Source organism: Epinephelus moara, chromosome 18 (genome assembly GCF_006386435.1).
Source record: "Epinephelus moara isolate mb chromosome 18, YSFRI_EMoa_1.0, whole genome shotgun sequence".
NCBI lineage: Eukaryota > Metazoa > Chordata > Actinopteri > Perciformes > Serranidae > Epinephelus > Epinephelus moara.
The window spans coordinates 22,876,386-22,903,934 of record NC_065523.1 but is presented as its reverse complement, the minus strand read 5'-3'; the positions used below and the strand labels follow the sequence as shown (position 1 = coordinate 22,903,934).

The following is a 27,549-nucleotide window of genomic DNA, read 5'->3' as shown; positions in this document are numbered from 1 at the left end:
AAACCTTGATGTATGTTTGATCATTTGATAGTCATTTTGTTTGCCGGCAGACGTCACCCTCCTGTAACACTGAGGGAAACAAAGAGACAACAAACGGCATCATGTCTCAGGCTCACAGTCGTTCCTTTGTATTGAACTAGGAATAAGTCCCTGAAGAAGTTTCATCAACTCTCACACACACAGCCAACAACAAAATCACTGCAGCAAAATGATGCACAAAACACTTATTCCCTTTCCAGCGTGTTTATCTAAATTTCCCATTGGATTACCTTTTGATGCCAAGACATGCATCCCTCTTACACACTCAGCTAACATAACAGTACAAGAGTAGAGGCTGATGTCAGACTTACTGTCCAAAAGCCAATTTCTTTTCTTAATTAAATTCTCTTAAAGCTTTTTGTGAATGTGTACCCTCTATAGGCGTCTCTTATGCATATATTGCAAATGAGATTATGTTGAACTCTGTTTTGGTTAATGACTCTTGGTGGTGTCTTTTCTTTTTAGTTAAAAAGTTTAAGTGTCCCAGTGTGTCATTGTCTTGTTGTCTAGATTGAAATATTTATATTTACTGCAATGCATGTGCATTACATCTCACACATTTGTAAAATGTAAGGAAATATTTAACCAAATACCCTCAAAACACTCAGCTCAATCTCATCCATCGGTCATCAAATATGGATGCTTTGTCAGCCCCTTGGTGTGAGAAATCAATGTCAGAACACCCTTTAGCTTCTTTATGGGACACACCAGGCTTTCAACTCCCTCTTATGTAAACCCATCTTGACGTTGAAAGCAACAGACGTAGCAAAAGAGCATGAAAGTGCATGTAGGACAGTAGGTAAGGGAGGTGGATGGGTCAAACGAAACAAGACTGTCACCCACGAGACCACAAATGAAGTTAGTTTGTTACCTTAGGTTTTGGAGCAGGGCCACGCCTCAACCACACCTCTAATTACCTGCCACACCTACGTATACCTGGTCAACCCATCATGCTCTGCTTGCTGTAGATTTCTTGACCCACCCTCCCTTTCCCTTTCCTTCATCCATCATCCTCCCAACCTCATCCCTGCCAACATTCCTTCATCCTCTCTTCCCCTCTCCCCACATCTTTTCTTATTCAATCTGATGCATACCTCTCCCATATCTCACTCTAGGTACCATCTGGGGGGCCTGTCATCACCTCGGGTGAGTCTCACTCTGTGCGATTTCCAGTACATCCTCCCAGATCAACCTAGCAGAAGACATCCATTCACCAGTCCTCAACAACTAACACCTCCTGAATTACAATTAAAAGAGCATGACAAAGACTCAGAATTTGATGACGTGGGAACGAGAACGGGCTGAGACACTATGACACACTCATTTCAATCAGCAGAGACTCATTCTAAGAGACAAGAATATTTATTTACATGTGCAAATAAGTATGAGAAATGTGAAATGTCTTTGGCGATTAGACCCCATTGTGATGACGTATATTCCAGGAGGGCGGTAAAGACGTAGTAGATTAGGGAACCCCCCCATGTGGATTCTAGACGCTGGTGGTGGTAATAGTGAGATGAGATGAAGATGGAGCTGAGGATCTGGATGTGAAGAGGAGCGGGCTGTTGATGAGCTCATCCTGGGCTCTGGATAAGGTGACTGGAGGTGAATGGGGTGGAGGAGGGTGTGATGATTCTGCCTAAAATGACAGCTGACAGGAGCAGAGAGGAGAACAGAGTTAAAGTTTGGCAGCAGCAATATGAATGACTGACGGAGATTGTGGAAGTTTGATTGGCTAACTAGGCGAGGGAAGGCCCATAGTCAGCTGATTGGAGGAATTGGTGGCAGTGGGATAGAGAGAGAATTGTTAATGGATATTCCTGATTGAACTTACGCTGAGCTTCATTAGGGAGGCTCAACATATGAAGGGTTTGGCGGTTGGTTCCTGAAAAAGAGAGGCAAAAAGTTTGCACTTGAGATGTGAGTAATCATTCTTTCAATCTGCAAGTCTTTCCTGAGCTTTACCTGCACACTGTGATGTAAATGACATCATTAGGGTCGTCCATCTGCTGCTCCCTGCAAGTGATACAGTCAATCGGTACATGTGCCTCAAATGCAACATGTGTGACACAATGGATGACGTGAAGTGTAAAAATATCTTACATGTTTGACTTTCTTTTCTTGTTGAAGTATACAGCTGTATAGACGACTTCTGTTGTTTGTCCCTCACGCTGATTTCCCTCTTGTGACTGACTGTCACAGTTGAGCCAGTTGACGTAGTCTGCATCCTGCATACCATTGTGAAGAAACAACACAAGATTAACATCAGATTGTGCCTTTATGTGCCTATTGTGAGTTCCTGTTTCACTCGCACAACAAAAACAGCCTGTCTTCTCTTATCTGACGCCCATCATGGTATCTGTCAGTCAGCAGGAACTTACGGATGTGGGTTTGATTTGCCTTTCACCTGCTTTAATCAGTTGTAGGCAACCTCTGTGCAACTGGCAGCTCTAATTGTGATATAGACTACAGAGTTCTGTATAAAATGTATGGCACGAAAAGGTCACCTCAGTGTCTTCCTCCTCACAGTCTGTATTTGGTGTCCATGTCCTTTTTTTGTGGAGTCTGAAATAATAAGTAGAATCATGACATGATCATTGGGATAAGACAATTAATGGACTCATGAGCAGTGAATGATTACAAGGATTGTATTTGTGGTTTGTGATAAAATCTGCCACATCAGAGCATGTTTAGCGAAAGCAAGAAGATGCTTTTGATCCACAGTGTGTTTTGCTGACAGGACTCATATGACACCAGTGGGCTGTAACAAGGACGTGAGTTAATCTGAGGGCAATAGCTGCGTCTCAATTCAGGGGCTGCAGCCAATGAAGGATGCGGCCTTCGCAGTCCACATCGGCCACGTCCTTTGAAGACCGCATCAGCCAAACCAAACAGTCTCCGAAATGAGTCGGTCTGGTCTGTGGAGGATATCCTGGGTGCATCACCACTTGTTCTTGCCCCGACCGATTCACATTACTGTTACATAGCAACCAGCTATGCTTGACGCAAGAAGGAGTAAGCTAGTAAGTCAGCTAGCCCTAAATCATGGACCCAGAAGTTGTTGTTATATATATTTTCTTAAATGTAATACTTGAGGACATGATTAACCGCCGGAGTCGCAGCTGTTTGATGTATTTCAGGCTGATGGAGGACTGTTTTCAGGTTAAATTATAAAATTAGGATTGTTTAAACTGTGTGCTTTTAGCTAATAGTAATGCTAACAACAGTTAACTGTTAGCTAGTTAGTTAACTTAATATGTAATCGTCACCAATGCATCTTGGGGTAGGCTGGGCCATGAAGGATTCATCAGTGGCCCCCTCCAAATTCTGTGAAAGATGGCTGCATTTCTCAGCTGCATTTGAAGGAGCCTATGAAATGGGACAGTCATGGTCACGCTGATGAGACGCAATTGGTCTTCAAATGCAGCCTTCGAAGGCTGCAGCTCCTGAACTGAGACACAGCTATTACCCCTTTTTAGATAGGAATTGTGCAAATTTGCAGGAAAGCCCAATCAGTCTTCTTTCAGCATTGGCAGTATAAGAACAAAATCGGGGAGTGTGGCAAAATGCCGCCTGCCTCCTTTTGTTTATACAGAATGCGCCTTTTTCGGGGCAATGGGGGGCATGAGCAAGTAACAAAACGTGTCTTCATTTGCGAGGGCAAGGAGGGTGCGCAATTCCTTGTCTCCCCAGTTGCTCATCTTTACAGTGTCTGTCAGGTGTGCGTTTCCCTCTTGCTACTAGCTGCTCGCTAATTCCTGCTATCAGCTGTTTCCTGTTTATCCACCGCCAGTGGGTCGCACGTGTGGTGTCATCAACAGCTCCTCCCACAAGTCTTCAACAGCCCCTCCCGTTGCGGAAGGCCACTTTGGTCTGTTTAAACTAAAAGGGTTCCGCCAATATGTATACCATACGAAGCGGAAAACTGGGCACCTCGGACCAACTCGCCAATCCAGCTCTGTGTGTCTAAACGCTTGCAGCTTGCCGGCAAAACGGCCCAACATTCGCGGAAAATCTGGTAGTGTAAAAGGGGCTATAGTGTGGTCCTGATCTGAAACCGACATGTTAAACTGCCGTAATATTAAGATAGATGGGTGCAGTGGTGGAAAGTAACTCATTATATTTCTCATTATATTATAAGTCAGTGGTGTAAGGTAGTTGCGACAGGCCATAGTGCACGCTATTGTGCACATATCGTCTTGTCACATGATCAGAGACTTGTCATTGGATAACATCAACATACAGACTACCCAACAATCATCACTGCATATCTGTATATGACAAAAAACCAAAGAAAATAACAAAAATTAATTTTTAACAGGTTATTAGTTTATTTGGAATAGACATATCATTTTGTTATAGATGGTATTGGATATTTTGCAATCAAAAAAAACATGACAAAGTCAGGTTTGCCTTTTTTTTAAGGGCATATATAGCAAATGTTCTTAATCTTAATGAGAATTCTTTGAGCACATGCAAATGTTTAGGTGGCAATCACTCATGAGAACCACATTGTTGGAGGGCCCACTCTTTCTACAGCCTCCCCCACCTCACCGGCCCTGGTGCAACCATACTGCCTGCACTGTCTATATTTACACCTCTGATTCAAGTACTGTACTTAATTTAACTATATGGCACCAAAAAACACATTTGAAAAACTGTTTTTCAGAAATCATGACCTACTTACTAAAGGTAATCCACAGACCTTGTTGCTTCATGCAGGAGCTATTTTCTCTCCACCAGTCTCCACCTGACAACTGTATCACCGTGCAGAAGAAGTGTGCATCTACTGCTAGCTCACCTAGCACCACTGAGCTAGCTTACATTACAGCTCAGCTGAAGAGGACGCTTTTATATCTCGCACTGTCATGAGCACAAGCCTCTCATCCATTAATAGATATAAACAATCTACTCATGCAGTAGAGAAGGCAGACTTAGAAGGCAGACCTTTCTGTGGCTGACGCTCGACAACTTACACAAAAACATTTAACATTTAAATGCTGCTAATACATCTATCAGAAATAACAAATCAATAACTTACTTTTTATTATTCATAATACATTTCTCTGATAATACTTAGATACTTTATACTTGTATACTTTTACTCATCTTTAGTAAGTGGGTCACTATACCTTCAGTGACAGGCTGCTTCACCCACATTGTTTCAAGGAGAGATACTGCATGTCCTTCCTTCCTGCTGCTGTCAGACTATTCAGACCACACATACTAAATCTACGGACAATCAGTCATCACTCGTGCAATATCTGTATCTGTATAGCAACTGTGAAATAGCTATAAGTGCAATAAAATAAATTCTGCCACTCAGCCTATTTATTTTAATAGCTTGCTTTTATTTTTCACTTCCGACAATGACTCAGGTTCGATATCAGTATTGTTAAACTGTGCAATATCTATACTGGCTCAGTCAGTCAGTCTGTCTCTTTATCATATTCTGCTTCTTTCTGATGCTTCCTTATGATATTGCTTTGTGTTTTATACTGTTTGCTTGTTCTGCTCTTTGTTTTTGTACAGTTTACTTACTTTACCTATTTATATATTGCTTTGTATTTTTTTTTTTTTTCTACTGACGCTTCCTGTTTGCACTCTCCCGTTGCTGCTGTAATGTTGCAAATTTCCCCGTTGTGGGATGAATAAAGGATTATCTTAATTTATCTTAAGTAGAATGTAAAAGCAGGACTTAATACTAATATTTTTACTTAAGTTAAGCGTCTAAATGGTTCTTACAGCTTACCTTTTGATGGCGATAACAGTGGTCCCAATCAGAAGCAGAGCAAAAGCAGCAATGATAAGTGCATCTCTGGTAAATCTTATCCAACATGCTGTGAAACAAAGGCAGCGTGTTAGAGCAGTTTTAATACCTTGATTTTTTGTTTTTCTTGTTTGATTGTTTTTGTGTTAAATCAATGTGACATAAAAAAGGCGATTAATTCAATTAATCTTAATGTTCTGACTACTTCTTTTAAAACTGTTGATAAGAGGTCTAACTTCCTGTTTGACCTCTCTGGGATCTAATTCACATAACATCCCTAATCCATACATGTCCTTGTCAATTAGTTTTTAACAGACAAAAATATTCTGTATATTCTATATAACACATGGTTTATTTTGCATTCACTAAACAACTGGTAATAAACAGTAGCAATCTACTTACGTTTGATCGTCACAGTCACAACAGAGGAGTTTTGACTTCCATGTTTGTTGGTGGCACTGCAGAAATACTGACCACCAGCACCAGGGAGGAACACAGGCTTGTGTTCGACATCCATTATATCATCATTATTTCTTTTAAACCAAGTATAGATCTTCACTGGAGGGTTTGCATGGCTGCTGCAGACGAGGGTGATGTTACTGCCAGCGCACACCTCCGTCAATGGTCTAGCAGACACTGAAGTGTTCTTAGGGCCATCTGAAGGAAGACTGTTTACTGTCAGAAAAATCATGTGGCACACCCTCAAAATGGCAGATTTAATTTCTGTTATCTAAATTTTATTGTATTCATTTCTTTCTCATTCTATAAAGTGTTGATTTTGAGTCCAATACTCACATTCAACATCAATATTTACGACTCCTGAAGCTGTTCCTGTGTGTGCTTCTAGAGAACAAGTGTAGCTTCCGGAGGTAGCAGTGGACATGTTGCTTAAATAAAGTACAGGTCCTTCATTTATGAGTTCTCCATTCTTAAACCAGGTGAAAGCAGACGAAAGGTTACCACCATCGCAGCTGTTTATGCAGGTCAGATTCACAGAGTCGCCTTCCTTTGTTCTTCTGTTCCCATCAGGCTTAGTCACCAAAATGTTCAAATCTAGAAGAGCAAAGGGCTGCGTCAGTTTCAAACTCCACAGACTGAATTGTGGAGCAGATTGACAACTATATGAGAAAGAAAACTCACCAACAACCTTTAATGTTGAGCCAGATGGACCAGGCCATTTGCTTTCTTTGGAGTTTGTTATAAATGTGAAAGCATATTTTCCTGCATCATTATGCTCCACTTGGTGTATCTTTAAAGAACAATTGTGACGTTTGTCACCAATATACTGAAATCTTGAGCTGAATTTTCCCAGGTTCCTGCCAGAAATGAAGCGACCACTGAGAAGATGAGACTTTACAATACCCCACATGAATCTCTTCCCTCTCAGCTCGTCAGCATAGTAAAATGAACAAAGAATGACAACAGACGAGCCTCTCACTGCACAGATATGCTGCTGCTGATACACCACTTTCCACTGACTGCAAAGAGCACCTGAAAGAGATGGATTTATTAACACCCTTTAAGATTGTGTCATTTTAATAAAACATTAAATGAGATGTAAGTACTTACCAGCCAGAAAAAGTGGCATCAATGTCCACATCAAGTTCCTGGGTTCAACGTGCATGTTTCCAGTCACAAATCAAGTTAATCCTCAATTAATTGTTAAACGTGTGTAAAAAGCTTCACTGGGATCATTGATGGTCTTTCAAAATACACAGTGAAAGAGCATTGTCTTGTCTTCATCTGTTTCTTAATCTACGTACTATTGACACAGCTTCCTGTGATGGAAAAAATAAGGTGCTGAGTTGCCCATACAAGGTGGAAATGAGGTCATGCATCAGAGACTCAGTGCGCTGTTTCAGATTTTGCTGTTTGAATGTGTGAAACCAGTCCCCCTGTGTAGAGAAAACATATGTCTTGTGTACATGCCTGGAAGTCTTTTGTTGCTTTGTTGTGGTCACAGCACAGTCACATTAGAAAAACGCACAACCAATTGTTACTGTTACTGTCAAAAGTGTTTGGGCATTTTTTTAAATATATTTTCCATTTTGTAGTCAAAAAATGACACCGTCCAACAAGACAAACAAGAATACTGTGAATTCAGAATTAGCTTTAGACTGACTGGTTCATGTTTGAGAACTTTAACGGCAACATTAGGTGTTCTTTAAGTTTATTTCAAATGAAAAGTGTCTCATGTTTTATTCCAGTAGTTCCTGCTTTGTTCTGCTTTAAAGGTCCGGGGTGTAGGATTTAGGGCGGGGAGGGGGGCAACCTGCGGCTCTGGAGCCACATGCAGCTCAATAGCCCCTCTCCAATGGCTTCCTATGGCTCTGACAAAGTAAAACAATAGAAAATAAAAATAACATTTGTCTATGTTGTAGACCTAAAGTGATTCTTAAATTCTCCAATCGTAAAAATGTGTAGCCTATACACCAAATAGAAAAAAAAAGGTGCATCGATTCATACATCGATTTCCTCTGAATTTTGCTGGACCTCAATGGGGAGGGGGCTTGTCTCCCTAGCTCTCTAATAGAGAATTTAATCGCCAACTAATTCATTTGCTTTCACTGCCAACATTACAAAGTTAAACTACGAGGCGGGGTACACCCTGGACAGGTCACCAGACTATCACAAGGCTGACACATAGAGACAGACAACCATTCACGCTCACATTCACACCTACGGGCAAGTTAGAGTCACCAATTAACCTGCATGTCTTTGGATTGCGGGAGGAAGCCGGAGTAGCCGGAGAAAACTGGGCGAGACACCCTGGACAGGTCGCCAGACTATTGTAGGGCTGACACATAGAGACAGACAACCATTCACGCTCACATTCACACCTACAGACAATTTAGAGTCACCAATTCACCTTCATGTCTTTGGACTGTGGGAGGAAGCCGGAGTACCCGGAGAAAACCCACGCTGACACGGGGAGAACATGCAAGCTCCATACAGAGGGGCTCCACCACCCTGGGTTCAAACCAGGAGCCGTGCACCACCGTGCCACCAAATAATCATAAATAGCCCACTGCAGAGTAGCCACCTTCTGGTACAACATTTTAATGAATGGTGGATGCTCATTTAGACCTAATTTAGACTTAATAGGTTGTGCTAGCAGGATATATTGGCAGAAATGGAACACAGTATATTGTTTTTTTCAGTGTGTCATCACCTGAAAAAAAGAATTGCTGTGCTTTCAATACCGTAGAATGAGCCATTTATATCTGAATCATGAGCAGGTCCTCGTCTGCGGAGATCACCATGTTGCATCACCACCTCCGCAGTTAATACAGCTTCCATCAAAAACCCTCTAAACCAGTGGTTCCCAACCAGTCCAGCCACAGGTTCCAGATTTCTCCTTAGTCATTAGTTCAAGGTCCAAACAGTTTAATATATTCAGCGTCACACTTGCGTTTAGCCATGTCATTGAGCTAGTTTGCTCTGTATGTTTAATAGCTTTTTCACTCACTCTACTGCAGGAAACAGCACTTCAAAGTAAAAGCTTTGTGTCGGAAATCCACTGTACTTAAAAATAAAGTGTGTTTTTTTTTTTTCCAAACTTTTGCAGTCACTTGTGATCAATTTAGAAAGGACCCACGACCCCCACCAGTTGGCCGCTGCTCTAAACAATGAACACTGAAGAAATCCTAACCACAAGTTTCAGCTGGCTGCAATCTGCAATCCTCACCACTAGGTGCCACCAAATCCCCCTCTTACACACTGCTCCTTTAACTCAGGTTAAATGCATAAAGATTTATCAGACTTTAACTGGAATATTTCACAAGTGCTTTCACAAATTTGATGCATTTAAGTTCAACTTTTTATTTAAAATGTTGATGATAGACAGATAAACCAAAAGCATTGGCCAGGAGGAGTGAATTTCTCTGAGGTGTGTGTGGGTGTGTGTGAAACACACACTCTGGGTCAGTTTACGTTGATCACGGGTCCATATAAAGACCGGAGCAGTGCGCGGTGACAGAGAGGAGGACCAGTCAGTCAGAGTTGCACAGGACCTAGCCTCAGTGCTCGACATGGACATGCCCGCTAAACTCGTGTTCCCCATCGTGGTGATCTCCGTGCTGGTGGCTTGCAGTCCGACGGAGGCGTGGTACAAGCAGATGGCCGGTCCGAGCTACTACTCAGTGGGCAGGGCGTCCGGCTTGCTGTCCGGAATCCGGAGGTCACCGTACATCAGGAGAGCCGAGCCGCAGCCGTCAGACGGCGAAGAGCTGGCGACTAACAACGTGTTTCCTGAGTTCACTGCGCAGAGTTACATCCTGAAGACGATGGTCAGTGATCACTGTGTTTTATCAAGGCGTTATGGGTTGGATGGGAGTGCCATTACGCAGCGTAAAAGCGCATTATCCGAGTTTAATATGATTTGTTTAACCTGAAAATCCAATTTTCCTTAAAAGTACAAAACAACATTTGGTTGTCTTGAACACAGACTGTAAACAGGTGAAGTTACTGAAGGATTTTGCTTTTGAAATGTCAGATTTTGAACTTTTATGCTCATGAGTTTGGCATAAACTCGGGCTAGTTTGTAATACCATTTGTTTTATTTTTGCAGTGAATCCCCTCTTTCTAGCGCTATATATTTTTTATATAATATATATAAAATTATAATATTACTTATATTTATATTATATATTCTTTTATTTTTTGCGTTTTATTTTTATTTTTAAATCCTCCTCCTGGACTCATGGTCACTCCAGTCAGAAGGAGCTGTCCAGTCAGCACCACTGAACGTTGAAGATTTAGATGTTAGATGATTTAGAATGTACTTAGGATATCAAAAATAATGTTAAAGTTACTTTATATATTTTTACCTGAAGACGGAGTGCCTCAGCATTTTTTCCTTGATTGTCTGCATTTTCTACAAACAGCAAGACCTTCTTGGTTTTTGTTCCATATCAAAAATAATGTGTTATATTGATGTATTATTACTGAAAAATAATGTAGCTGGTTAATTTTGGGCAGTTTAATCCTTCTTGGTGCATCCAATTTTATAAACTCACTTCATGTTTTGTATTTTAAAACCTTAATCTACCAAACTACTAGTAAATACAAAACTGTCTCAAGTACAAAGTGCAGTATTTCTCTCTGAAATGTAGGATGGAAACTATGGTAGTAAATGAATTTGGTTGTCACATATCACACATCACAGTTTGTCTGATTTAAGCGTACAGAATTTAAAAGGTTACGTTTTTCCTAAGGTAACAAAATCATTTGTCTGTCTCTCTCCAAACAGCCTGTTTGCATCAAAGACATCACACCAAACCTGCAGAGCTGTGAACTCTTCCAGGCAACGAAGGGTTCATTTAAGTGCAAAGCGGACATCTTCCTCACTCTGGACTCCGCAGACTGTGCAGCAGACTGAGCAGTGAAGCCGACAGCTGGGCTGGATGATGAAGCCTACTTCTTGAAAGTGTGCCATTTTTAATGACTGTACATTTCTCAGACTTCAACCTCAATGTTAATGTTGCACTAGATGGAAGATATGATACTTTTCATTACCATTTCACCAGGTTATTTATTGATTTTAAGAAAAAACGTGTCTTAAATCTTTAAGCTGTAAAAGTAATGTATGACTGTACATATTTTATGAGTTTTCATTAATAAATTAATCACATTGCAGCCTCTTGTTGAAATTACTGAATGAAAAACTTTTCCTCATATACTGATAAAACACACTGCACCTTTTGCAAGCTAATATGTCGTAATCAGTACTTGAACAATCCTTTTGGGGATTAATTCAGTTCTGGATGATTTAAATGTATATGAATCCAACCTTAAAAACATAACTAAAAATTGGTGCAGTTTCCAAGTTACAGTTAACATTCATGCATTAAACAGCTCATAAATAAAAACTCCTGCATGGATATCGTCTTTGAAATGGAAGATATAACAAATGGCACTAAAAGGACTAGGCAGCTTTATCAATAAATATTTTATTTAAAATGTTTTAAAATAAATTTGGGAAAGTGCATCTTAACAGAACATCATCATCTGCTTAAATAAGTTATTTTAAAATGGTGAAACCAATCGTGATAAAACTAAAAGTCCAGCGCTGGATGACTAAAAACACAACTTCACAATCCTAACAGCCCTCAGGAGATGTTTACAGCAGCTGCACAGCCGCTAGATTCTCACTCATAACCTGATCTATGACCATGTGGAAGACAACCTGTATGTTAGCGGTGTCTGTGGCAGTGGTGAAGTGGTGGTAGACGGGCTTGTCCAGGCGGCTGTTGCATGACGAGAACATGGCAGCGATGTGGTGGGCTGCAGCGTCCACGTCACCATCGACTCCTGGATTTCAGTGAAGTGAGGAGTCAGTGTTAAGGACAGTCCAAACTGCACACAGTCGGTCTGATTCATTGATTAAATATTGATAAGCAAGACACGGTCTTCCGGTGAGAAACTCAACACAAGTTTTCCTCCTCAATCCTCAAACACACAAATAAAACATGACACAGAGTTCAGTACTCAGTTGTTGTGAATGAGTGTGAAATATGTATGACAATGATCTGGCCAGAATTAATGATATACACACAAACAGAGGACTGTATGTGAATACTCTGATGCTCTCTGGCCAGAAGGAATTCTGATTACCCAACGGACACAGAGGATGCAGCGACCACCCAGCAAAAACAGACACAGACACACACAACCAATTCCATGAGGTATTAAGAATTTTAAAATATACCTCTGAGTTACAAGTTGTGAACTCCAGAGTTGCACACAGCTGATAGCATATGTCAGCAGTTCCTCAAGTTTGGGGTCAGAACACTGGGGCAGTTGCAATGTAAATGTGAGATTCCCAAGATTACTATTAAGATACTAAGATAACTAAATATGTTTAAAATCTATCATCTTTGTTTAAATAACTATTTGAACTGTCTTGGTTTGCCCAAAACAGAAAGGCAAAAGTATGCCATACTCAAAATCGCACAGATATTTGACAGCTCTACCTGCGTCATAAAACGTAAAACAATCCTCTCTAAAGTACCTTTGTAACTAGGCAGGTAAAATCTCAAGTGTCTTCCAGAGTGTAGGATCTTGTCTTGGAAAAGGTCGGTTTTGTTCATAAACAGAATCTGTAGGAGAGATAGAGCACCAGAATTGTAAATTTAAAAAAGAAAATCCACAGTGACAACAGTCAAATAACCCTCTAGTCGATGACTTTGGGTACAATTTCACAACATAACTCATGTATCACATTCACAACATTTAAGTAACAGTTTAAAATTATGAAAAGACTGCATGAGCCTCATGAATAAAATATTATCTCCATACTGCTGTATATCACACACAGAGCATCCTGACATCCTCTGTAATGAGGACACGGTGGATCTCCTAACTCACAAGGGAATAAATACCCTCCATACATACAAGCGTCCTGCTCTACACTGAGCCATCGGCTGAAACTGCACCTCTAGAGCCAAAACACACTAATGCACAACGTGTGTATCAGACTAGTCCATGAAAACACACACTACTGGCACTTTACACAAAAATGAACCACACTCGGTGAAAAACGAAAATCCTACAAATACCTACAAATATATTTTGGTTTTCAGTAGCCTTGCCTTGAATGCATAATAATGCGTAATCTCTATTTAAAGCAAATCTCTTCACACTGCTAATAGAGAAGCAAAATACACTGTCCAGCATTGGAAACACAATTAACATTTTTAAAAATGATGCAAGAGAATATCTGTAAGATAACCCTTGCCCCTAAATGCCTCGAGTTAATCAAGCACAGATATATAAATGCTACTGACCAACACGTGAGGTATTCATGCCGATACAAAGAGCCCGAGAAACTCACAATATGAAATAAATAAAAGTCACTACACCAGGTGTTAAACAGTGCTCACAGCCAACTTACTAAACACACATCACCTGCCCTACATCTCAGCTAGACTTTGTATGCTAATTATGTCTGTCAGACGCAATCATACCCAGTTTGTGTCACGTCTGCTTGGCATGAATGATTACCGAAAAAGCCCCTCAGTGCCTTCGTCACCTCCACACATTTAGATGAGCTTTGAAACAGACGGGGCAACAAGAGCTGAGAATAAAGGCACACTTCTCTGTGGTTGGCTGTGGTAAGCCAGTCTGGTTCATACGTCTGTTTCCTGTTTATTGAGTTAGCATCGATAGCTTCTCACCACCAGCTCAGCCACCTTCATGTTGAGAAGACAACTCATGTGCTCTGAATTTTGCATAGAGCCCTTGTAAGAAGGCCAGGGTGTGAATAAACTTACCAGTGAGGCGCTGCTGAAAACTGCGTTGGTGCAGACGGATGTAAAAAGTTTGAGACTTTCTTGCAGGCGATTCTGAAGGAAAATGAAGTAGAGGTGCAGAGGGCAACACATTCAGCTAAAATCAGTGACTTTCCTGCCAAGTAATAACACACAGTATCAAATTTGATTTATACCATCACAAAAATTACCATACCCCTGAAGGCTCCTCCGTCTGTATATCATAGCTGCTGAGGGCCACGACAAACAACACGGCCTGAATACAGTCAAAGCAGCTGAGCCACTTCCTCCTCTCACTGCGCTGGCCCCCGACATCATACAACCTGTCAGTAAGCAAAAAGCAATCCAGTCATGCTTTATTCATCCAGTGAGTTGCTTACAACAGCTCACATAGACCGTACGTCAAAGGAGAGAGAAAAGTATGATTCACTGTGTGTTTTACACCTTAAATCACTCTTAATCTATAAAGACATGATGGAGCGCTTGTGTGTGCTAAACTCTCCAGAGACTGGTCACATGAGTTTATTAGAAATATCAGAAAACTGTTTCAGTCTAGGGTGATATCCTTTATATTGAATAATGATATTAATTCAAACCCAGTTCAAATATTGGGGCAATCCACTTCAAATTATGGTGCGGCACGATAGTGCAGTCGAGGGTCTTGGTGACACAGGTAATGAGTTCCCATTTGGGCCAGACAGTCTCCAGGTGCATGATTGCAGTACTCATGTCAGAGGCAATGAAGCGTTTATCCCCTGGGTCAAGAGTCAGATTTAACAAGCCGGGGGACAATAAGCCTTAACTGTGGTGTTTGACGGCTGTAGTTTCTGAGCTGCAGAAAAGAAAACCATCACTCATGACCGTAAGAAGGCTTTTATGGTTTTTCAGATTTAGTGGAAGAGCAAGATCAGACCTGTAACCTGATACACCTCACAAGACCTGAGGAAATAACGTTATTGAATTTAGGTATTTAGTGAAATCAGCTCAAGACATATGAGACTGACTCAGTCTGATGCTGTTTTAGCCATGCGTATGACAATTGCGTGAGAACATATTAAAATCATATGCCTATAATTCAATAAGGAGATGGAAAGCAAAGCCACATAAACTGCTTCTATGTAACATGTCTGTTAGTATTATAGTATTATAAGTGCTGCAGGGAACATAATAACAGACTGCATATGGACAGTTATAATATTTACATGGTCTTCAATGTTGCGCAATTTTGGCTGGCTTATTGTTCTGTGGTATCTGAATGGAAATGTTGCTTGATGACCTTGAACCACCTACACCCTGACTGTATTCAGCATGAAAGTAAAACAAAAAGACGTTGCACCACTACAATAAGCAATAAAAACACAACTTTACACTTTGGTAGGTTATGAGGTATCAAATATTTCTGTGCAGTTCCGGCTTTGAAAATTGGCAAAGGTGATAAAAAATGCTTTAAGTACACTGCAGTTGTTTTCCCAAATGCCTTTTGAACATCTAGAATATCATATGATGAAATGTCCTTTAATGAAAGTTTAGCATTTCACCAGGAGCATTTCTGTAGCCCCACAATGCTTCATTTATAATGGTATGTTGCAACACCATTACATTTTTATCCGCTTATCCAGGGCCGAGTTGCGGGGGCAGCAGGCCAAGCAAAGTACTTTGTACTTCCCTCTCCCCAGCAACGCTTTCCAGCTCCTCCAGGGGGACTCCAAGGGTTCCCAGGCCAGATGAAATATGCAATCCCTCCAGCATGTTCTGGGTCTGCCCCGGGGCCTCCTACCAGTGGGACACCCAGGAGGCATCCTGATCAGATGCCCGAACCACCTCAGCTCATCCCTTTCGACGCGAAGGAGCAGCAGCTCTACTCTGAGCTCCCTCCTGATGTCCGAGCTCCTTACCCTATCGCTAAGGCTGAGCCCAGCCACTCCACGGAGGAAACTCATTTCAGCTGCTTGTATCCGCGATCTCATTCTTTCGGGTACTACCCAGAGCTCATGACCATAGGTGAAGGTTGGGACGTAGATGAGGCAGTAAATCAAAAGCTTCACTGTCCGGCTCAGCTCCCTCTTCACCATGACAGACCAGTGCAGCGCCTGCAACACTGCAGAAGCTGCACCAAATCTCTGATCAATCTTACACTCCATTCTACCCTCAGGCATGAACAGGACTCAAAGATACTTGAACTCCTTCGCTGGAGGCAGTAACTCTCTTCCAACCTGGAGAGGGCAATCCACCAGTTTCCGGCAGAGAACTATGGCCTCAGATTTGGAGGTGCTGACCTTTATCCCTGCCGCTTACACTCGGCTGCAAACTGCCCCAGTGCATGCTGGAGGTCATGGATGCTCCAACACATTTAACCTTTATCAAAAAAATGCAGGTCCTGAAATTTGGATACTGAACTTGCCCATATTAAGATTCTGATAATAATTTGATTCATTGTGCAGTCCTAACTTTGAAGCAGGTCTAACGTTGAAGAAGCTACAGTGTTTACAATATTAATGATGTCCTGGTCTGTATGGATTCTATTTCTTATAATGACCCACACACTGAATGCAGTCGTAGCACAAGGCACAGGTGGAATCAAGAATGACTGCTTACTCTGTACGCTTCCTCCATATTTGTGTTATTATTCCTGGAATAACCAGGTGGAGTCAAGCCATCAATATTTCATGTCTGAGCCATGCCCAGGCAGCTGCTTCCTGCAGCTCAGAAGAGTTCAGCTTCAATCAGGGACCCTTCAAGAGTTGGTGGTGAGGCCGAGTCTCTGGAGGCTCAACAAACTGCTTTCTAGGACAGCATCTTAAAGAGTGTATGACAACTCCATGAGCAGTAACTCTGATGGAAAATAAATTTAAGTCCAAGTCCTCAATGCACCATAGAATAGGTTTTGTGTTTAACCCATTGATTGGAAATTGAGCATACTGACATTATTGACACCCACTTCCCAAAGTTATTTATTGTTGATCAGTTCCATAGCCTCTCAGTCATCACAAGTTTTACTGAAAATCTACTTAGAGAGTGGTAAAATGTGGTTGTTGTCACTACAGCCAACATTTAATCAAATGTACTTATTTAAAATTTGAAGTTACGATATTTTGTGCTACAGGCTTATGAATTATAAAATCTCTCTCCTGCTGTTTCTTGACTGTCTGTATGCTGTCAACTGTCCAATAAAAGGACGAACATGCAGAACAATAACCATAAAAATAACTGAGCAACTACACCTAACAGCTCCAAAGCCATCTTTATTACAGGCTGCTCCTCATTACCAAGCAAGCTAATTACTAACATAATCAAAACCTTTTAAAGGCAGCGGTGCAAGGCACAAATCTGCTAAACAACCAAAAAAATAGGGAACTGGTTCCAGTTGAGAACCGGTATTAAATTGTCTGATCCATTGGAATCTTAGCTTAGCAATTGCTTTTACTGATGCTGGCATGTTTTTCTGCCAAACAATGACATCAAGCTCATGCGCATAAACTGGAAACCTGCAACAAGGAGTTGCGACACAGAGGAAGAAATGGTTCAAAGCATGGCTTCATTTCACAAACAAAGATGGCATCAGTGCTGGTGGTAATTTCTATAAAATTATCATTTCAAGTAAGGGTGGGGGAAAAAACACTATAAATTCCACAAATGCTTTGTATCTGACACTCTATGCACATGTGACACTGCTTACCAACTGCGCAGCATGTCCATTACCAAGGGTCAATATCCTGTGTTACAATAGCATTAGCACCATCAAGACAGTCTTGGCACGTTTTTCATTTGACTAAGAAATACTCACTGAATTTGAAGGCTGTACAAATATTCTCATTTCATCAACACTATGTTCAGACTCAGAGATAATTAGAATTACAATTATTGGTTGTATGCCTCCACGAACTTGGCAAGTTGCAATTACAGTTTACATCAATGTCTGTGAAAAACATGGAAGCTTCACACCCATCTTCCCCCCAGCTGCACAGAAGATCTATACCATTAGCACAGTTTTAAGATGGACACCCAACATCAGTGTCACAGATTCAGTATCTGACAAAATGTCTCCCCTTCTGCTTCTCAGTTATGACGTTGAATAATGGCCAGAAAAGTGTTTTTGCCAAACATAATGTCACTATGAAGCTGACTTTTAACCTGTCAGATAGAAATGTCATCACGTCATTATTTTATCCTATTAGACATTTGTGTGAAAATTCGCAAATAAATTCCTAAGTTATGGCCAAAAACATGTTTTGTGAGGTCACAGTGACCTTGATCTTGAGGATTGACCTTCAATCCTCAAATTCTTATCAGTCCATGTGGACATTTGTGCCAAATTTGAAAAAAATTCCCTCAAGGCGCTCTTGACACAAAATGTTCACAAAATTAGACATACGCAAGGTCACAGTGACCTTGATCTTCGACCCCCAAATTCTAAACAGTTCACTGTTGGCCGCCGGGCGGACAACCTGAAAATATGCCTCCAGCCACAGCTATTGCCTGTGTGAAGGCAAAACAAAATTGATGCGTTGATGCTGAAAACTTTTTTCCCCAAACAGAAAACTGATCAAGAATCAATAAGGCAATCAATAAAGTATCAGAAAGACTGAAGCATCCCTGACCAAAACTGATTTGTTATTCGTCTACAGATACATATTGAAACACACTTAGTATGCAATGTAAAGCCTACAGTCTGACATCGAGTGTTGTGTGTGTGTGTGTGTGTGTGTGTGTGTGTGTGTGTGTGTGTGTAACAGCATGCTTGTGTTAAACTGCATGTGTACACGTGGTTGCCATGTATACACATTGACTGTGCGTGCAGTGATGTCTATACCACCCAAGTTTGCATTAAATGTTGCTTTTAGACTTAATATCTAGTTTATAATTACTGTTCATTTTTAAGTATAAAAAGCAAAGAGTTCAACCGTCCTTTGAAAGTGAAGGCAGGTGAAATATTGTGTTAATATTAACAGTGCATATTCAGCAATGTATTTTTGTATAATATGCTTTTTGAGAACCCAGTGTGACTTAATAAAACCTTTACCTTTATTAACTCAATATACGGCATTGGCACTATATCATGTTGCAACCACTGCTGAATTCACACTGCCAGTTTAATAAGTCTTACCGAAAGATCATTTCATTAAGTTGAAACTGCGTCTCAATGATTCCACAGGTCCTCACTCGCACTCTCAGAACATCTGTCTCGGTGGGGACGTATTTGGGAGCGATGATTCGACTCATGTTCTCGAAGAAACTGGAGAGGGAATAGGAAGGAGAAGAAGAAGCATCAGACCAACATTATCGAAAGTCTATTATGAGAAGATACGCATCCAGATTTTGCTTTTGTCAGATTTCCTTTTAATATCACACTAAGACAGCAAATGCTTGAGGTTTTCATATAGAGGCTTTGGGCTTTGAGAGCTAGTTTAATGAAACTGGGCAGTAAAAAGTAACTTCTCACCTGCACAAGCTTTCTTTCTTTTTGATTCAAGCTATTACTCAGCTACTTCTACACCCAGTTGCCACAAGTGAAAACTAATTTCTAAGACAACAGCCTTGCACCAAATTCCACCTCCATGGAGGGCAAAATGTTCGTTTTTTGTTGAAACTGATTTGGTGGGTTTTGTGACTTACTGCAGATGTGTTGATTTTACTTAATTTTGGAGACTGTTGAATTGTAATGTGTTAAACTGAGAGGCGTTTCTAATATATAGTCTCCCTGATCGATATAACTTCCATTACAGTCGAGAAGAAACACTGAAGTTAAAGAGGAATTGCACAGATTTTACACATCAAAGTCTGTTTATAGGTGTTAGGGGGTACTGCTGCATATGGGGAAAGAAGTTGTATAAAGTATTGTGTCTCCACAGGGAGCTGTGTGAGGAAGTGTCAAGAGATGTCACTTGAGTGAGCGCTGGTCATTTTGCAAGCCCCTGTAGTCTGCGCCTCATCTCTGCTCGAGGCAAATGGGTGAAGACTACATTAGCAACTAAAGAATAGGATCTCGTTCTACTGCATGGATTTTTTTATTTTCTTTTGGACTGTCCATCATGAGTCTGACAATGTGATGAGAGTGTATATAAAGTATAGTATGTGCCATTACGTGACCTACAGATTAGAAAATATCTTTGCCTACTTTACTGGCTGCAGGTCTGTTGTGTGTGACTTGTGTTGTTGTAGACTACACAAACGATTCCCAACAATGATTTTATGTCAGTGATACGGTTGATACTGATACAGTATCTTCTAACCTGGTCCCTATTAATGAGAGTTTTGTGTCTAAAAGTTTTTGATACTGAGTGAGAGGGCTGTAGCCAGCAGCTGCGAAACAGGCTGCAATGTCATTTTACCTTCACTAAAAGTGCTTGTTTTTGCCACTGCAGGCTCAAATTGTTATTCTGAGTGTCTGACAACATCATGGAAAGGATCCCTACAGAAACAGACCTTTCTGTCAAAGAGTAAGATCCTTTTTGATTAACCAGAAACAGCCCCGAAATTGCTATCGCCTAACCCACCATCCTCAATTTAAAGAAACAGTAATTCTATCATAAAAAAAAATACTTCATTCAAAGCTGACAGAAACATTAAACTCACATGTTACATGTTAAAAATATGCTGTCTCTGTACAAACTAAAATTAGTGTCATTCAAATGGAGCCTGGTGGTTTGGTGATATTAATTCTTTGAATAGTAAGATTACATTGGATTCATATAGCGGTGGAGGAGCTCAGACAGGAAGGAGGAGCAAGTTTGTGGAGAGCTTTGTAAGTGATGAGGAGTTTGAATTGGATACGCTGGTGGATGGGGAGCCAGTGGAGGTTATGAAGGATGAAGGTAATGTGGTCACGGGTGCGGGAGTGTGTGAGAAGACGAGCAGCTGACTTCTGGATATACTGTTTGTTTTGGCTGACAAACCATAGTGGAGACTACTGAAGTGATGTCGATTTTGGGGGCTGTTGCTTACTCTTGAACAAAAAAGCTCACTAGGGATCCCTTCCATGATGTTGTGAGACTCACTTCCACTTTTAGTGAACGTAAATGTAGATTGTGCACACGCCTCGAATGGTTATATTGCTGTCCGTTTTGCTGCTGTTGGCTGCAGCGCTCTTGCTCAAACTGGTGCAATTTCAAATATTGTTGCTCTTATTAGTCACTTGAACAAAAAATGTGGGAAAATAGGGTCACGATTAAAAAATCCCACAGCTACCCCTGATTCGTTTAAAAACACAAACACTAATTGACTGGATTCATGTCATTCTTCATGCTGGTTTCCAAACCACAATGTCCATTTCTCAACAGCTGTGACTTCAACCTAATAAAGCTCATGTTGATTAGAATGGATTTCTAAAACACACATTTTACAACAATAGTTAACTTCCTCTAACTTCACATTTCTTTCTAGCTACATTAACAGTTCAGTTCGTGTCTAAGCTAATGTCCGAGAAGTCATTTTACACGTTGAGGTGCCCTCAGGTCCCGGGGAAGTCAAGTGTGTCACGACACAGTCTAATCCAATATTACTGGAGGGAGAAATCAATGTGGGGTCCGGCAGAGTGAGAATACTGTAAGGCAGTCAGTTGAGTTTCATATCATCCTCCTGCTCCCAAACTTATCGAGTTCCGATAATGAAGCTGTCACATCATCTTTCTCAGTCTGGCCAGCTAGAGTACCTTTTAACTCGGCAGACCTCCTCCCTGTTGCCTCGGAGATAAGACCTTGTCCTCAGTCTATTTATTCAAAGTTTATTTAAAAGATAAATTAGTCAACCTTTATTTCATTTCAAAGACTGTATGCAACCACCACGATAAGTCACAAAACAGAATTTTGTGCTGTAGTTTGTAAGCGATGCACCAGCAATTTAAGCATCAGCTAAATTACAGAAGACATCTAAATATGAGCAACATAAGTGGGTCATTCAGTCAATCGAATAAGTAGCAGATACCTTGAATGACGATAACCCTCAAAAGGGAAATACTGCAGCTTACTAAGGCATAGATCAGTATTAATGGGGTACACAGCTGCTGTGTGAATTCTCTGTTCATTCAGTGTCTTCACTGATTATTGCGAGATAAACTGCTTCCCATTAAAAGGTCCAGTGTGTAGGATTTAGGGGCATCTATTAGCAGAAATGCTATGTAATAGTCATAACTATGTTTTCATTATCGCCTGAATATAAGAAATGTGTTTTCGTTACCTAAGCATGAGCCGTTTTTATCTACATACAGAGGCCGTCCTCTTCCACAGAGTCCACCATGTTGTTCTACAGTAGCCCAGATTGGATAAATCAAACAGTGGCTCTAAATACAGCCATTTGCCTATTTGTGTCGGCCACTGTAGTTTGCCTACACGCTTGGCACACTGGAGAAGTTTCAGTTCTGCAACCTCACCGCTACACACTGGACCTTTAAAAAAGGTGCCAAATTATGTCTTGTGATTTCCTACATTTCCCAGAATGGCCCTCAAAACTGTCCATGGACCATGAATTAAGCTTTAATGAATAGAGAAAGTGGAAGTCACACACTCTTTTTGATTTTGCTGCAATATGAAACACTGACTGGTGCAAACATAAACATCTCTAAATTCAGTTATTTTACACGTGAACTGTAAAGTGTGTTAGAGGTTGAGTTTTTAAACAAATAATCACACTTTATAGTTGGCCTGAAACTGAGAGAGCAGAACAATAATACTGCCATTTACCAAATGTATTCCACACTCAAGTTAATGATCCACACTTCAGCCAATGATACAACCCACACTCACAAAGGATCCATGCGGAGAAGTGGGGTAGGATTTCATGACAATGTGCATGATGGGTGTTTTTGCTTGTTTGGGTTTTTCATTTTTTAGGATGACCAATTCAAAGAGCACACTGCTGAAGGACAGCAATTGGAAAAAACACAGTTCTGCCCACATAAAGATAAAATTGGGAAAAACATGCTGGCTGTATTTCAATAACTTCTGATTGATAATAAGTGGACATAATCGGACAGGGAGATGTACTGTGATAAATGACAGTTACATTAAAAGTTTTAAATAAAAACTAATGCTACAGATTCATCAAAACCTCTGTCACAATTCTCCCTGCTCCTCACATGATGCTGTTTGACTTCTTACTCAGTCAACAAGAAAACTGACTCCTTAACCAAGTCTGTTTCATCTGCTCCACCCTAACTCCCACCTTCCTGGATATCTGCAAACAGTGCTTTTTAAATTTGGACCCAATTAAGCCTCCCATTAAACAAATGTCACATGAATCATTTCCTGAAGACAAGTTTTTTCTCAGCACTTGTTTCACCGTTGCTCTGTATTGATAAACTGTGACGACACGCATCTTACTGGGCAATTTCCCTTGACATTTCCACTGTCTATCATAATTGGGCAGCATTGATAGATCACTTGAGGTCATTCTACTCACTAGAGTGCAGAGTCATTCAGCTCAAACTCGTAACCTCTGGCTGCAGCTGCTCGCACCCCTTGGTCGGCCCAAAGTGCACAGACGGCATGAGCTACAAAAGGAAGCAGCTCCTGGTCGTCCCCTAAACACTGGTTGCAGGACAGGATGGAGCGGGCGTGCGTCTGCAGTAAATGGACCAAACCAGGACAGGACATTATATATACATATACATCTTTATACTCAAAGTAAAAAGTACAAAAGTACAGGTGATGCACTGTCTGAAGGTACAAATATGTCGTGCCTTCCAACATAATGATCACCAATCTCTATCAGTCATCTCTACTGACAATGTGTACTGTCTACAGATGAAGACTGACATCTAGTGTGACAGTGAGGAGCTGCATGAAAACTGGGCTACCACAAAGCAGATTTAATGAAACCTAATCTAAAAGCGCATCATCCCTTCTCACCTTGTTCTTCTTGTTAGCGAGGTTAATCCTCAGCATCCCCATTCCTCGGAGAACAAACTTCATAGAGGTCAGCAGGTTGTCTAGTACTGCAGGCTGCAGAGGGAATGGTAGTCAACCTTTTGTCCCATTGACTCATAACTTTAATATTTCAGGTCATTAAAACAAATCCTCCATTTGTTTCGCTGCAGTCCAATACCTTGAAACTACTGAGCTCTTGTTTGGAGAAGCCGTGACTGTGGATTATCTTTATCTGTTTGATCAGGGTGCTCTTTCCACTCTCTGCAGCCCCTGGCACACACAAACAAGAGAGATGCTTCACTTTAAAATCACTTCAGTGAAACCTGAAACTACAGACATGTCAGTGCCTTTAAACTTACCAAGCATGAGGATTTTCACCACATTCGTCTCAGTCTTGGCCTGTTCACAGAGGTCTTGCTCTATTTTAGAGCTCTGGAGTTTAGCCTTTTTACCCTCTTCTGTGATATCCTGGTGCAGGCACATTCCCAAGCAGATCTGAGGAAGGATTCAATTTTCACAGGGAGGCATAAGTACTATTGTAAAGCACTGGCCGCAAAAAAATATGGCTAATTATTGCTACGTTGCTAATATTAACATTTCATAAATGATTAGGATGTTTACTGAGAGTTTTAAAAAGCAACACTGACTAAAAATGCAGTAGACGACATTCCTCATTTCCCTAAGCATCAAAATAATATCTTCAGCACTCAAATATAGCATAGAGGAGTAATTTAAAACTAAATAGCATACAGAAATGTAATTTTAATGTCAATATTTGATGATTGGCTTATAAGAAACTATGTTGTCTATTTTTCACCCATAATGGTGGGTTAATTTCACCAATTTTGTAATCTAAAATGTCATAAAACTTACAAAAAAGAAAAGAAAAAAAGAATAACAAACAAGACAAAGATAAGTGTCCGAAAAGGAGTAGGTAGAAGTAAAACTTTTGTCCCTTGCCCTTTCTTACATTTCTTCTTTTACCTCATATTATTTCAACAAATTCCCAAATTTATTTACAACCAATATACAACAATCCCCAGTCTATTTACCACCCATTTAAATAAATAAGTAATTTTGCTTTACTTTATTTTTGTATAGCACTTTTCAAAACAGTTACAAAGTGCTTTATGAGACAAATAAAAAAGTATACACCATCAAGATAAAAAGAGCAATGAAACTTTGAGCATGGGCTAAGACCAGAAAAAACAAAGTGTATAATTAAAATAAATAAAGTATAAATTTGATAAAATAAGGACAGAAATTGGACACAACAGAATTAGTTAAAAAAGCCTTTCTATAAAAGTATGTTTTGAGGAGTGTACACCCAGTGTTACAAAATAAATATGCACTTCCCTTACACAACCCTTTCTCATAACATTATTTTGAGACAAAATTCTCATTTTTATGTGACTATAACACCAACTGAATGAATGTTGTACCTGCAGTGGGACTGGCAGTAAATGAAGGCAGCAAAACATGTCTCTGCTCCTGCTCTGCACGCTGGTGTCGTTGAGTCTCAGTCTGAACTGTTAGCAAACAAAGTTAGCGACCAACGGAAGTGCTAATTAGCTTAATTAGGCGCACGTGCTCATTACCTGTACACCGGTCTTTGCTCTCAGTTTGATGCAGAGAGGACGCTGGGAAATGTATTTTTGTTTTAAATTAAGGCCACAATTTCACTCAACAAGTAGGCCTACAGTACCGTATTAAGATGTTATTTAACTTACTTAGCACAACAGTTGAATCATTGCATTTTATAATGTAACATATTGCTTGACCCTCTTGAGTTGCCGTAGGGCAGTAGGTTTTAATGGGCTGTGCTTGTGTGAGAGTTTTGGGTGTGAAGGAAAAGAATAGGCAGCGGTTGCTGTTGGAGCTCTTACACCGTCTCCTTCACGGCCAACACTTTTACACAGGTATGAGCCCCTTAAAACCATGCTTAAAACAATGGACCGTCACCCCAAAACCTTTTTTTGCCCTACGGCAACGCAAGAGGGACAAACAATACAGAACAGTCTGTTACAATAATACTTCATGCTTCTTCTGAACTGCCTTTCAGAGAAAGGTTCTTTTTACCACATGACATTTAATCTGACAGCTTACTTTTCAAAACAATTTCATACATACTTCACTTTATAAAATCTATATTGTTATAGATTCACCTACTACAGTATAACAAGCTTCTAATTACTCTGTCTTGCATAGGTTTAGATAAGAGGTGAGAGGTCTTAGGGGACATGTCTCCCTTCATATATATATATATGTATATATAGGCTATATGTGCTTTTGTCTTTCCCAGTGAAACAAGAAAGAAGCAAAGGACTTTAATTTTGACAAAATGAAAGACATTTACACCATAATTTGGTGCATAAAAATTCACCAGAATGCAGAAAACTAAGTATATGATGCACAAAAGTTTCTAGGGGAGGACCACCAAATTACCCTTTTAAGACTGTAAAACTTCAATTAAACGTCCAGTCCCTTTTATTAGCCAGGTGTGGCTACACATTTTGACAAATACAGGCCTGTCTCGATTAGGCACCTGTCTGGTTGCCAAGCAGTTAATTTTTATAAAAGTTCTTCACATGTATAAAACTGGGTTGTTAGGTACCTCAAATTATGTGTCCATTCCTCCATTATCCTGTATGTTATTCATATTCCTTTAGTGCATAAGGGTCCTCAGATAAAAAAGGTTTTTCATAAAAAATTAATCCAAGTTGTGAGTGTTGTTTGAACAGGATAAAGTGGTGTTGTGTCAGTATGTTGGGTGCCATAACTCACTCCCTCTCTGATGTGCTGTCTGTCAGAGCTAGATCAGATGAATGATTCATAATTGATATATTATCTGAAGCTTTTTTAAACAAGTAATATTCATACTGGTTTAAACAAACAATTTGATTAAATTTCCTAATCTTTGCAGAGCAACAGTTTTGTGTGAAAGGAATTAAAGGCCTGTCCCATATACAGGCCGGTTGATTGTAGTGATTTAAGCAAATAATAGCACAGGCTATTAACTGAAGTTTTACGCATATGTTGAAACTCACACCCTTGCTACCTTGGAAACATTAAAATGCTGGTTACATGCGGGCCTACATGTTAATGAATCAGTGATAATATTTAAATATATCCATATATCTTTTGCAAAATTAATACTTTCACTTTTAAGACTTTAAGATAAGATGTAAGATTTTGAATGCAGGGCCTTTCTCTTAATGGAGTATTGATTTATTGTACCGTGCTACTTTTTAAAATGACAATACTTCTGTCACCACACTGCCTGCATGATACAGTGCATGGGGATTGCCAAAAATTCATTATGACCACTTCAAATGTCCCTAAAAGCACCTTTAAGTGACCTTAAATTTTTTGAATATGTTAATGAATTACGCATGCTTTGTTTTATTAACATACGGCCAACATGAGCCAAAGGTTCTGGGGCACTAAGAAATATACTGTAGTCCTATACCTTAATGTTTCCTATTTAAATCAAGGTCACAATTAGGTCACGATGCCTGTGTATTTTTGTTTTTTTAATAAAAACCTTACAGATAGGAAAGGTCATTTCTGTGTCCAAACATGACCTTAACCCTTTCATAATATGACTTAT

At 40.2% G+C, this 27,549-nt stretch overlaps 3 protein-coding genes across 3 annotated transcripts; 1 reads left to right on the top strand and 2 right to left on the bottom strand.

Moving 5' to 3' along the window:
* Nucleotides 1–1,388: 1,388 nt before the first annotated feature.
* Nucleotides 1,389–7,499, bottom strand: LOC126405779 (B-cell receptor CD22-like). The gene is made up of 10 exons (XM_050069704.1): nt 7,379–7,499; nt 6,950–7,300; nt 6,605–6,862; nt 6,212–6,466; nt 5,792–5,879; nt 2,547–2,604; nt 2,143–2,267; nt 2,005–2,055; nt 1,874–1,924; nt 1,389–1,690 (listed from the first exon to the last, which is right to left on the bottom strand). The coding sequence occupies exons 1-9, from the start codon at nt 7,431–7,433 to the stop codon at nt 1,885–1,887; spliced, it is 1,281 nt and encodes a 426-aa protein (XP_049925661.1). The 5' UTR covers nt 7,434–7,499; the 3' UTR covers nt 1,389–1,690; nt 1,874–1,884.
* Nucleotides 7,500–9,754: 2,255 nt separating this feature from the next.
* On the top strand, nt 9,755–11,446 carry LOC126405785 (neuropeptide B-like). The gene is made up of 2 exons (XM_050069714.1): nt 9,755–10,098; nt 11,061–11,446. Exons 1-2 carry the CDS (start codon nt 9,841–9,843, stop codon nt 11,187–11,189), a joined length of 387 nt encoding a protein of 128 aa, XP_049925671.1. The 5' UTR covers nt 9,755–9,840; the 3' UTR covers nt 11,190–11,446.
* A 306-nt stretch (nt 11,447–11,752) lies between these two features.
* Nucleotides 11,753–25,466, bottom strand: LOC126405781 (guanine nucleotide-binding protein G(o) subunit alpha-like). Its single transcript, XM_050069708.1, has 10 exons — nt 25,382–25,466; nt 24,299–24,434; nt 24,118–24,209; nt 23,922–24,014; nt 23,473–23,633; nt 19,184–19,312; nt 14,276–14,402; nt 14,083–14,154; nt 12,822–12,909; nt 11,753–12,121 (listed from the first exon to the last, which is right to left on the bottom strand). Exons 1-10 carry the CDS (start codon nt 25,418–25,420, stop codon nt 11,931–11,933), a joined length of 1,128 nt encoding a protein of 375 aa, XP_049925665.1. The 5' UTR covers nt 25,421–25,466; the 3' UTR covers nt 11,753–11,930.
* Nucleotides 25,467–27,549: the final 2,083 nt, after the last annotated feature.